General features: G+C 32.9%; 1 protein-coding gene across 1 annotated transcript; it reads right to left on the bottom strand.

The window, feature by feature from the left end:
• Positions 1–8971: 8971 nt before the first annotated feature.
• Positions 8972–11563, bottom strand: LOC145325686 (uncharacterized). Its single transcript, XM_080168639.1, has 2 exons — positions 11225–11563; positions 8972–9357 (listed from the first exon to the last, which is right to left on the bottom strand). Exons 1-2 carry the CDS (start codon positions 11541–11543, stop codon positions 9098–9100), a joined length of 579 nt encoding a protein of 192 aa, XP_080024765.1. The 5' UTR covers positions 11544–11563; the 3' UTR covers positions 8972–9097.
• Between the last annotated feature and the right edge of the window lie 1220 nt (positions 11564–12783).

Below are 12783 nucleotides of genomic sequence, written 5' to 3'. Positions count from 1 at the left end.
CATAGGTCTTAGAAAGGTTTATAACAATTTTGGGGGAGGGTACCACCACCCGCCCAAGAGAAATTGCCCCCTTCCTTCAATTTTTATATATATATTTTTTTTTTAAAATCTTAAATGAATAAATGGGTTTTGGGATTTAACTCCCCCCCTCCTCAAGTGCCCCTAGAGGCCTCTAGGGGGCTTAGCCGCTAGTTTGATTATATAACAGTTAGTTTATAATTAATTGTAAAACATATCTATAATATAAAGTAGAACGATGTCTGTCTGTTTGTTTATAACTATGTATATTAGGGGAGGGTACCATCACCCTTCCAACAGAAGTCGCCCCAAGAAAAAATCCCCCCCCCCTCTTATTTTTTTCACTAAAACTAAAATGAAAATTGGAGTGGTCGACCCCCTGTCCCGACATCAAGTATCTTTAGAGGGTTCTAGGGGCTTAGCCTTCTGTAAAACATATTGTATATTTGATATGGAAGTTTATACCTATTAATCTTTGCTTCACCAATATGCAAAGAAAATAATAGTTATTCATTCATTTATGTTTATATAATAATGGATTTATTATTATTTGGATCTTACACCAGTTTAACATTTACTCTATTAAGTTAAACTTGTAGATATCTCTCATTCAACCCCTTTACCCCATACCCACCCCTCCTACTGGATTAACTAACTGACCAATAAATGAATCTGCAAGCTACATTGACGACAAATTTTCCCCTGTCAATATATTCACGTATATGTATACTATTTACATACTAGTCATTTCATCCTACAGGTCAAGTCTCAGAAAAATATATTTGAGAAAGTTGGTTTACTCAATTTTTGTTTTTGATATAAGGCTGAATTTTAAACTTGCAATTAGATCCAAAAATATCAAAATTAAGGAGCTTCGCTAGAGATTGATGTTGTAATTTTTGTCAATGTACTACTTGCAAAAATGTGATTAAAACATATTTTACCCCACTGTTAATTGTTAATATCTCCTAAAAGTGCAAAACTCAATATTTGGAAAAAATGATATTAGCTTTAGTTATGTCAGCCATGGGTGTACCTTCGCTTTCGCGAGTTTAATAAAAGCTAAAAAGTTAGTAAAGCCAGGTACACATTTGTCCATGGATCTAAAGGGATTAGACAATGGATGATAAATTGATGTACATCCCCAAACATGATAAACCTAATTACCCCTTCTGTAGTTTCAAACCATTTGTTGAACCAACTAAAAAACATTGAATGAAAGGAAACGAATAAAATAACGCGGTTATAAAACTTTTGGTAACTGTGAAGTTTAGATAGTAATCCTTATAATAAAGTAACAGGATGTCCATCTGTTTGTTTGTACCGAAGGATCTTACTAACCGCTAAACCGATCGGGTTCTCCTTACCAGAATTGCTTCACAAAAATTCGAAAAGAAGTTGTATCAACTTTTTTGCTTTTTATTTAAGATAGCTAGCCGGTCCTTTCAGTAAGTAGTAGATGTAAAATTTTTCATAGAATTCAGATATGCAATCGGTTTTTTTGTAGACCTCTTATTTTTTAAGTAATTTAAGTTTTTAAAAAAAATAATTAAGTCGGTTTTAAGGTACTAAAACGCAACATAATAAAAGAAGAAAATGGCCAGTATGAACAAAAATAGTAAGATCTTTAATTTGACACCTTACTTTTAAAATTCTGTTGAGTAATTATTGAAAAAATCTATTTTTTTAACCTCGGTTTAATAAAAACTTTAGACCTAAATATTTTCTCAAACAGACATAAAAAACATGGGTTCATATATACCTTTAGAATCAGAAAAATATTACGAATCTATTCTAAGCAAAATTGAAAAAGTTTTATAAAACTATAATAAAAAAATAAGTTTATTTTAAGAATCATAATTTTCGGCTTTAAAGGGTTAGCTTAAACCAAACCTGAAAAAAACCTAAACAAAAGACAATGCAATGTAGCAGATATTTGTTAAACACAAGAAACAATAATGTATTTTTAACTGCATTGTTTTGAAGTTTATAAACAGACTGATGCATATTTGTTCATAATTTTTCATTCTTTACATGTTCTTTAATATCACTATATTTATTGTAGTATCTATTGTATATATTGTATGAACGTTCTCCTTTTTTTCTGGCAATTCTATAGGTTAATTTTATAGATTAAGCTTCCTGATTCGTCAATTTTTGCGATTTGTGATTGGCTAGTTTAGTAGTTACAATTCTTAAAATAACTTTTTTATTTTTTCTATTTTTTATTACAATTTTTTTAAACTTTTTCAATTTTGCTTACAATGGATTCATATTATTTTTCTCATTCTAATGGTATATATGAACCCATATTTTTTATATCTGTATGAGAAAATATTTAGGTTTAATGTTTTGATTAAACCGAGGTTAAAAAAATAGATTTTTTCAACAATTACTCAACAGAATTTTAAAAGTAAGGTGTCAAATTAAAGATCTTACTATTTTTGTTTATACTGGCTATTTTCTTCTTTTATTTTGTTGCGTTTTAGTACCTTAAAACCGACTTAATTATCTTTTAAAAAACTTAAATTACTTAAAAAATAAGAGGTCTACAAAAAAAACCGATTGCATATCTGAATTCTATGAAAAATTTTACATCTACTACTTACTGAAAGGACCGGCTAGCTATCTTAAATAAAAAGCAAAAAAGTTGATACAACTTCTTTCGAAAATTTGCAAAGCATTTTGTAGTGTCCCCAAAAAAAGTGACAAATATTCCAACGTTTGGTCGACTATCCCAATTGACGTCATTTTCCAAACTAATATGGCGTCAATCAGGTGATTCAGGATAGTTCGGCCACGCGTTAAATTTTTAGTTTTTTTTTGGGAGACAGTACTATAAGCTGCTTCCAAGTTTGCTATTTTTTTTATCAGGAATGGATGTCCCACTACAGCCATTTTACAGGAAGGGAGGGGACATTGGGCTGTCAATTTCACTGGTCCCCAAAGTCTTTTAATAACGTTTTCTTATTCGTTAGCCCAACAACTTTGGGGACTTTTGTTAGAATATTGATTAGTTGATTTATTAAGTTGAGTGTCCAAACGTTTCAACCACAAATTGTAATTTACAGAAATGGTAATTTTAAGTATCATAACTGGGTATGTTCATCAATTTATCGGCCATTGTCACATCCCTTTAGATCCCTGGCTAGCCATGTTGTGTAAATATGACTCACTCTAGATATTGTCCATGACATAGATATTGTCGATATAACTTTAATATTTGCCAAGTTTTGTAATTTCAAATTTTCAAAGAAAATTCTGTGATAAGATAATAGACCTCCAAGGGTGGGTGTAAAAGGGGTGTTTTCCCCCTAAAATGTTGAAAGTTTGAAATCAATACGACAATTCTAACATGCCTAAATTAACTAAAAGAGCTATCCGTTACGGACGTAGGGACGGACGGACCGACCCTAATTAAAGAAAAGCTTCACTTTTAAAAATACATTAGATTACCCCCCTCAAACATATGAAATGCCTCATGTAACCACATCAAAATAAAAAGCTTGGATGTCCCCGATAGTTTTATACTTCCTCCATTTAAATTGACTAGTGCAGTGGCTGCAACACTAGCAATAGCATCCCTAACGGTAGGGGGGCCAAATATACGCAAAAAAACTCACAACTTAAATCTCGAAATAAATTGGCTAAAAAATCGTCCATAGACTCGATCTTGTTAACTTTCCCTATAATGGAAAAGTAAATTGTTTCAGTAGTTATTGAAATCTTAAGCTTCAGATAAAAAACTTACTATCCCTTTTAATGAATTCTAATTGGTTATTGGAATTTCTATTCTTGGTTCTTTCACAAAAAGCATTAATAACCAACATTTATGCTTGCAATAAATTTAAAATTAGGGGGATATAGTTTTTCGTATGCCTAAAATATGCGGTTGGCCATATTATTCTTTGGACCCTATACGTTCGGTGCCCTAACCCTGCATCCAGCACTTTGTTGAAAAATAAAAAGGGGGGGGGGGGGGGGGGATCTGAACTGGGTTTATTAAAAGCGCCAAATTCTTGCATAATTAAAAAAATTCCTAGATTTTAAATACCAGTTATTTTATATAAAATCCGACACCATTCTGAGAAGTACTTTTCTATACTTTTACATAATTTTGGATAATGGATTTATTATTACTTGGATCTTAAGATTATCATGTACTCTAATAAAATGGAACTTGTAGCTGGCTAAAAATAACTATCCCCCCATCCACCCCGTTGGACTAATTCTCATTTCCTACTTTATGAACGAATAGATCAATAAATGATGTCCAAGTTAGCAACCTAAATTGACAACAAATTTTCCCCTGTCATGATATCCACGTACATATATTCTATATCCATTTACTTGATATTTTATTAAAAGTGAAGCTTTTTTATAATTAAGGCCAGTCCGTACGTCACAAACAGTTAGCCCTTTTCGTTAATTTAAACTTACTTATTTACTTAGTAGTTAGGTACGATTTAGAAGGCGTAGCCAGTCTATAATCGTTACCAGAATGTCCGTACGTCCATTTTAAGCATGTTGATTTTTAACTTTTTTAACAAACAAATTTTTATGTGATAAAATTATCCCAATGCATTGGTCTAATTTTTGGAATACTGATACCTTGGACAACAAAGTACAATGTTATAAGTGAAGCATCTCTATTATCAAATCCTAAAAATGTTAGTATGTCCCAAAACAATATCCTGTACTTAAACAGTTTTCAACAAATTTACTTTCAATTTGTTTCGATTTTATACATTTATATTTTGATTATTCAAATCTAACACTCTACTACAAGTGTTAATCTTCGTTTGTCCTACCACTTTAGAGTTTAGCTTTTATGGATGTTATCATCCTTGTTTTTTTTATCATCTCATGCAAATTTTTACTTTGTACTTGATAAATATCAAACTTTGGTGTTCACAATTTTTATTGCAGGAATAAGATATGGCTTATTTATAAATCAACTAGGTTGCATTTGAACAAATTTTTACCTAAAAAAAAAATACCTACCTGAAATTTTTTTTATAAAAATTGGGGGGGATGTTTTTTTTGTTTTTTTTTTAGGGGGGGTTAGGGATGTCTCACCTCTCATGAAAACAGCTTAAAACCACCTCAGGACCAATAGGTATATTCCCTGAAGAGTAAAATCCAATTGGTTCAGCGGTTACCGAGATCTTAAGCTTCAGACAGACAGACAGACAGTCGGACATTAAATTTCTTTGTATTATAGATAAGGATGACAACATACATAATTAGCGAAACAAAAAAAAACATGGATTGACATACAATGCCTGAGGTTTGGGCTAACAAAACTGGTACTAATATTATGATTTTTTTTTAAGTATTCGTAGAAAACTAGCTTTAATACAAATGCTATTCATGATTTTGCAGTATGGCTAAGAACCGGTTCTTATCTGGCGGATAAAATCGGTTTTGAAGCCATACTGAAATATACCAGCTTGCATTACATTAATCGTTAGTTGTGTGCCTTAACCTTGATTTCTCACTGCAAAACCTTTCATGATATTTTGCACAATATGAGTCATTGAATTTCATTGTTTCATGAGCGAGGATGATTAACAATAGAGCGTTGTCCATACGTGCTTCACAAGCATTTAACTGTACATTTCTTTTTTTAACTGATTACAAAAAAGTTTGATTTAATAAACTAACATATTTTCTGTTCCGTAGAACTTTTGTGTAAGTATTATACAATTATAAACCCTATAAGATTATAACATTATTAGAACAGCGTTGTATGAGTTATTTGATCCTCATAGTAATGCTTATCAGCAATGTATAAAAATGTTCCAAAACATACAATCTCTGAACGAAAACGATATGAAACAATTTTGAATTAAAGTTTTTATCAAACCAAATATTTTCTTCTGAAAGGGCAAAATATTGTATATTGATTCACGTACTATATAGATCTGTATCTTTTGACTATTTTTAACAGGGCTCGGCAGCCGCGCGTTAGCCGCGACAAAGCCATTATTTTAAACCCCTTTGAATGTTAAGAATTTTTAAAAGCGAAGCTTTTCTATAATTAGGGTAGGTCCGTCCGTCCGTCGTTCACAAACGGATAGCTTTTTTCGTTAATTTAGGCATGTTAGAGTTGTCCTATCGATTTCAAACTTTGCATGCGATTCCTTTAGTAGTTAGGTACGATTTAGAAAGCGTAGCAACTTAATAATCTTACAAGAATGTCCATATGTCCATTTTTAACATGTTGATTTTTTACTTTTTTAACAACAAATTTTTAAGTGATCTAATCATTCGATTAATCTGATTTTTGGTATACTGATTCCTGGGACAATAAAGTATAATGTTATAAGCAAAGCAACTCTATAATCAAGTCCTAAAAATGTAAATATGTCCATATACATTATCCTGTATCAAGCAGTTTTTTTAAACAAATTTACTTACAATTTTGCTTCGACTCTTATACATTTATATTCTGATTATTCAGTTCTGACACTAAGTGTTAATGTCCGTTTGTTCTACCGTTTTAGTTCTTTGCTTTTATGGATGTTGTCATCCTTGTTTTTTTAATAGTTGGGTCATGTTGAGACTTCTAGATGACTTTTAAAATGGTAAAATGTTGATTTCCCTGAGACGCGATTGCCTAGCCTTGATTTTGAATATTTAGTCTTGGATAAGTATGATTATACTGGTTAGACTAGACAACTACCTGTCAAGTTATATGTCACAAAAAAAAGTGCTCACAGCTGACATATTATCGATATGTCATTATGATCCATATATCCATAATCTGGGATAAAAAAATTATCAAAACGTTTGGATATACTGCAGTTCACGGTAAAATATTGCTGGTAACGAATATTGCTAAAAATTTATGAATTTTTAAGGCTGCTAGCTGCCAAACGGCTATACGTACAGATCATGCTCGCACACTGTTTTAAGCGGCATAAGAAGGCCTACAAATAATCTGGAATAGCCATAAATCAATAATGCATAATTATCTCGCAGTGCAGAGAAATGCGCGAAAAAGACCTATTTTACGCGGTTTTTCTTCAGTGAAGCTTTCCCTGTGCATCATTGGATCTTGGCTATTCCAGATTATTTGTAGGCCTTCTTATGCCGCTTAAAATGGTGTGCGGGTATGATCTGTACTTTCAGCCGTTTGGCAGCTAGCTGCCTTTAAAATTCATATTTTTTTAGCAATATTCGTTACCAGCAATATTTTACCGTGAACTGCAGTAGATCCAAACGTTTTGCAGATCGGATAGTTAAAAAGAATAGAAAACAAATTTTGATTAAAAGTTTATTGCATTACATGCAAGGAGTTAGGGGAGAAGGGGCTAGTCCCCAAAGTCGTATAATAATGTTTTATTATTCGTTGGCTGAACAACTTTGGGGGATTTAGTAAATTTCGTTGGATGGTTAATAAAATTGAGTGTTTAAACATTTCAACAACTAATTATAATCTAAAAAAGGTTAATTTTGTGTAAAATCATTGGGAATGAACATCAGTTTATCGGCCATTGACTTATCCCTCTAGATCCCTGATAGCATTATATCTAGTGACAAACAAGAATGATAAAAATGTTGTTAGCTAGGTATAATACAATAGACGATAAATTGATGCATATCCCTAATGATTATAAAAAAAAATATAACTCTTCTTCAGATTAAAATTGCTTCTATTTCTTATAATTTTTATTTTAATATCCGCAGAAAGCTATCTATAATATGAATATTGAATAACTTTTATCTTTTTGGGTGTGAATATTAATTTATAACCAATTGTCTTATCCCTTAAGATCCATGCGCATTGGCGAAAACCCAAATGAAATGCGACGAAAATATCAGAGTTGTAGAATCTAAAACACGCAATTGATTTGCACTGAAAAATTATTTTTATGACGCATTTTTTTTATTCCATCACAAATATACAGGATGTCGTCTTTTACGATTGTATAACAAAACACAAAAGCGCAGCATTTATGCATCATACATTTATAATACAAAGTAGTACGATGTCTGTCTGTCTGTTCGCCTGTTTGTCTGTCTGAAGCTTAAGATCTCAGTAACAACTGAACCGATTGGGCTCTACTCTTCAAAGAAAATACCTACTGGGATGGTTTTAAATTAAAAATCCCCCCCCCCAAAAAAATTTTGTTTTTACTTTTTCTTAATAAATCTAAATAACACAAAAATAGGTTGATTAAACCTCTTGGAGCAAAGCCGCTAGTATATACGTACATATATTATTCCTTGGATGTTGCACCAGCTTTTAAATTTAATTTACTTTAACAAAGTGATACTAGCACATTTTCCATATCCCCTCCCTATTTGCTGGATCAATGGACTGACCAAAAAAGAGGTCCATATTTGCAATCTAATTGACAACAATTTTCCCCTGTCAAAAAACGTTGGAATAAGCAGGCAATGTTGATTAAGACCGTAACATTGATACAAGTTTTACAAGAAGCGTGGGGGGGTTTAGTTTTGACACATTTGTGAAAAAAGGTGCAAAAATTAGTATTTAATGAAAAATTTGGTTTTATATAAAACACAATGAAATTTACATTTTACAGCTTACATATAAAAAGACATTTAGCAGTTTCATTTAGCCTTAGTAGGTATATTCCCTGAAGAGTAGAATCCAATCGGTTCAGTGGTTACCGAGATCTTGAGGGACGGACAGACAGACAGACAGACGGACGGACAGACATCATTCTACTTTGTATTATAGATAACCTAAAATTCAAAATTTATTACAGATTTTAAAGTTGCAATAATTCATATTTAATGAAAACTTTGGTTTTGTAAAACACATTAAAATTATTTTATAGCTTACTAATAACAATATAGGAGTCCCAAACGTCGGAGTGGACAAAAGCAGAAGTGTTAAAATATTAATTTAATTAAGTATTTCTATATAGATTAGGTTAGGTTAATGTACAAATAACCCCCCTGCAGGTGTAAAGAATTTAAAAAACCTAAAAGATGGTCTAAAATAGGTTAGGTTAGGTTAAGTGTCCGCTCCGACGTTTGTCAACTACGACGTTTGGGACTCCTGCGTTTTTACTAGGACCTAAAAAGACATTTAGCAGTTTCATTTAGCCTTAGTTAAAGGATGCAACAAATGGAACTGGTTGTAATATCTTGAGACATCATTCAACTGCTTGTCATTCATGTATTCCAGCTGTTTGTCAGGGGCCAGGGTCCTGATGCCGCTGTTGATGAGTAGCTGGTCACCATGACGTCTGGTACAGTTCCAGTTGGCTGCATACCACGGATACAGACCATATATCAGGGAGGCAAGGATGCTAATGTTTAGCAAGGAGATGAAGGTATATACAAACAATATGATTCCTGAAAAATATATCAAGAAATGTTTAATAGTTTCAGGGATATAAGGGGATAAGACAATGGCCACACCCTCTTCTGTAGATTACAATTAGTGGTTTAAACTTTTAGACACTTAAATTAATGAACCAACCAATCAAGATTCAATAATAGCCAGCGATTAAGAAAACGTTATTATAAAACTTTGGGGACTAGTGTAAAAAACAGCACAATGTCCTTTAACTCTTTGAATACTTTTTTTATTTTCATTAAAAACATGGACGAAAATTTTCCATTGAAGCAAGGCTCAATAGACCAGACTGTCAGACAGGCTAACAGTAACTGACGCATTTATTATTTAATATTATTTAGAAGTTTGAACAAAAATGTTTCATAATTCCATACAAAATACTTTAGTACAAGATGCTAAATAAGGACATTAGATTTTAGACTTGATTTTAGAGATGCTTCGCTTATAATATTATAGATTTCAAAATTTCGTATATAAGCAGGGGCGTCCAAGCTTTTTTTTTTGGGGGGGGTAAAAAATTTTAGGGGGGGGGGTAATTCGTGTTTGGGGGGGGTAAAATGGCGCGCGAAGCGCGCCGAAATTTTTTTTTACCCCCCCCAAAATTTTTACCCCGGGGGTAAAATTTGATTGGGGGGGGTAATTACCCCCCCTAAAGTCTGTTGGGGGGGGGTAAATACTCCCCCCAAATCTGTTGGGGGGGGGGTAATTACCCCCCCCAAACTAATTTACCCCGGGGGTAAAATTTTTGGGGGGGGTAATTTAATTATGTAAAAAAAGCACCTACCTAATCTATTAAGTTAATAAGTACTATCTTATAACATAAAGTAGTAAGTAAGGTTTATTTGACTATAGCTTCAGATTTCATTACTTTTAATACTGAGTTCTCCTTTTTAGGAAAGCTTCACATAGATCCCATGATGGTTCCACACTATTATAGGTCAATCCTTTGAGTGGTTTTAGGCTATTTTTCTCCTCCCTTTTTACCCTTTAGAAAACACGAGTTCTTACATGCTAAGGGCGCCACTACTATTCAAATATATAGTAGTATCTCATTCTTTAGAACATAAAAATACAATAATTAACTCACTAACCAATGAACCAATATGATTTTACTTTAAAGTGAAGCGTCTTATAGGTCCTGGTAAGTTTTATAACTAGTTTTGAGACACCCTGACATCCTCCCAAAAGAAATCGCCTATAGAAATTCTTTTTCATTATTTAATGAAATATTTAATTTAGTTAGGTATCTATTTTATGGAATCTTCAGTGCTTTACAATTACATCATAGATCCCCGGGATGGTTTTAGCCTTTATAAAGGCCCAAGCAAATAAAACATGATCAAACTATTAAATTTTTTGTTATCATGGTTAAGAACTGTTTTAACTGGTTGGACAGTAAAATTTTTTTTTTAAGAACATTCAATTTGGGGGGGGTAAATACCCCCCACAAAATTTTTTTTTTAAAGAACATTTATTTTGGGGGGGGTAATTACCCCCCCCAAAATCGTTTGGGGGGGGTAAATACCCCCCCCAAAATCGTTGGGGGTGCCTACGGCACCCCCAAGGTAGGGGTAATTTTTTTTTGGGGGGGGTATTGTTCACAAAATTTTGGGGGTGCCTACGGCACCCCCAAAATCGTTTGGGGGTGCCAAATGGCCCATTACCCCCCCCCTTGGACGCCTATGTATATAAGTACAATAAATTAGATTAAACTTTATACCAATCTGTTTTAGGAATCATTATGCTAAGTTTTAAATGATAAGACATTAATTGATTGAAGGACAGAACTGTCCTTTACGGACGTACAGACGTAGCGACCCTAATTTAAAAAAAAATACTTGGTTAGAAATTAAATATTAATACCTGTCACCAAAGAGGAGTAGAGTATAACATCAATAAAAATTAAGTTATTGGTAAAGTCTTCTTCATACATAAAATTATTTGGCCCAAAAGGATCAGTGGTCATCGCATAAAAGGCTTCTTTTCCTACTTGTATCGTTTGCGTTATCAAAATGGCAAAGGTTCCGATAACTATCGATAAAAACAGCATGAAGATTGACCAAAACAGCAAGGTGTTGTGTCTTAGGAAGTATTTCAAGGCATCCAGACAGGAATGGCGTTTTTTATCCACAGAATTTTCAGATTCTTTTTCAGCATCGACCGTTTCTTTGTTGTCAGCCATTTTGTAACATTAATACTTCCAACTTTGGAGGATTTTCAAAATTGATTGGAGGATTTTTTTTGTAAAATTATGAAAAAATGTTGTAAACTTCAAAAACAAGAACATAAAATACCCATAATTATCGCAGTAACAACAAAAAGGGGGAAGTCGACGACTCCTCATTTTTTTTAGTTTGAAAATAAATATTTTTTTTGTGGAGGCAATTTTTTCTATGGACCTATGAGAAGCTTTATTATAAAGAAGAGCCATATCGGTTCAGCGGTAAGCGAGATTATTTGGTACAGACAGACACACACACACACATAGATCCTGTTACTTTTAAATAAGGTTTGTTACTGCGCAAATTATAAAAATTTTATTCTTGTTAAAACAATGTTTAGATTAATTTTTAGGTTCTTATCCTTACAGAAAGTAAATTTTTTTTGTATGTCTGCGTGCCTGTAGCTTAAGATCTCGATAACCTCCTAGAAAATATGTTTCCTTAACCCTTTACAGTCGGGCCCCTTGCCGCACCTTAATCGGTCGGGGGGGGGGGGGGGGGCGTTCAACGCCCCCCATATTATCTCACTTCCTATTAGAGCTAGAGGGCTAAATTTTTTTGTGCAAGTCAACTGTTTGATAATGAATTTCCGACCTTTTATAAGTCTAATTCAATTTTCGCTTCCTTCACCTTTTATTTAACAACCTTTGTTTTTAACCTGGAATCTGAAAGTGACTTGAACACCTGTATTTCATATTAGGATGTACTACTAGAGGATATTTTAGTATTTTTGTATGATAAAATGCTTTGTTTTAGTCAAAAAAATATTTTTGCTCTTTACCTGGATGACCCTGCCAGGTTTGCTGGCATCCTGTGCCCGCCAGGATGGAGATATTCAAAAAATTCCAACTCTCAGTTATGTGTCATACCCATACTTAAAAAGTCACGCAGTTTGGGCTCTTTATCTTACACACACAGAAAATGAGATAGAAAAAACCGACCGTTAAGGGTTAGGCTGAAGCTTCTTATAGGTTTAGGGAAGGTTTATAACTATTTTGGAGGCAAAGCTGATAAATTTTTGACAATTCAAAAGTGTCTTTTACTCTTGAATTAGGATATTCCCACAATAATCACCTTCCATCTTTTTAAAATAGTAAATGTTTTGTTTAAGTCAAACTACTGCTATTATTTTTACTATATCAGTTCTAATGCAATTATGCTTTTTATTCATGGAGGGAGGAGTTATTGGGCTGTTTGTTA

The sequence above is a fragment of the Acartia tonsa genome, chromosome 8 (genome assembly GCF_053477335.1).
Source record: "Acartia tonsa isolate MP-2025a chromosome 8, ASM5347733v1, whole genome shotgun sequence".
In the NCBI taxonomy this organism is placed as follows: domain Eukaryota; kingdom Metazoa; phylum Arthropoda; class Copepoda; order Calanoida; family Acartiidae; genus Acartia; species Acartia tonsa.
The sequence above is the reverse complement of the archived record's forward strand: the minus strand, read 5'-3'. Positions and strand labels throughout refer to the sequence as shown.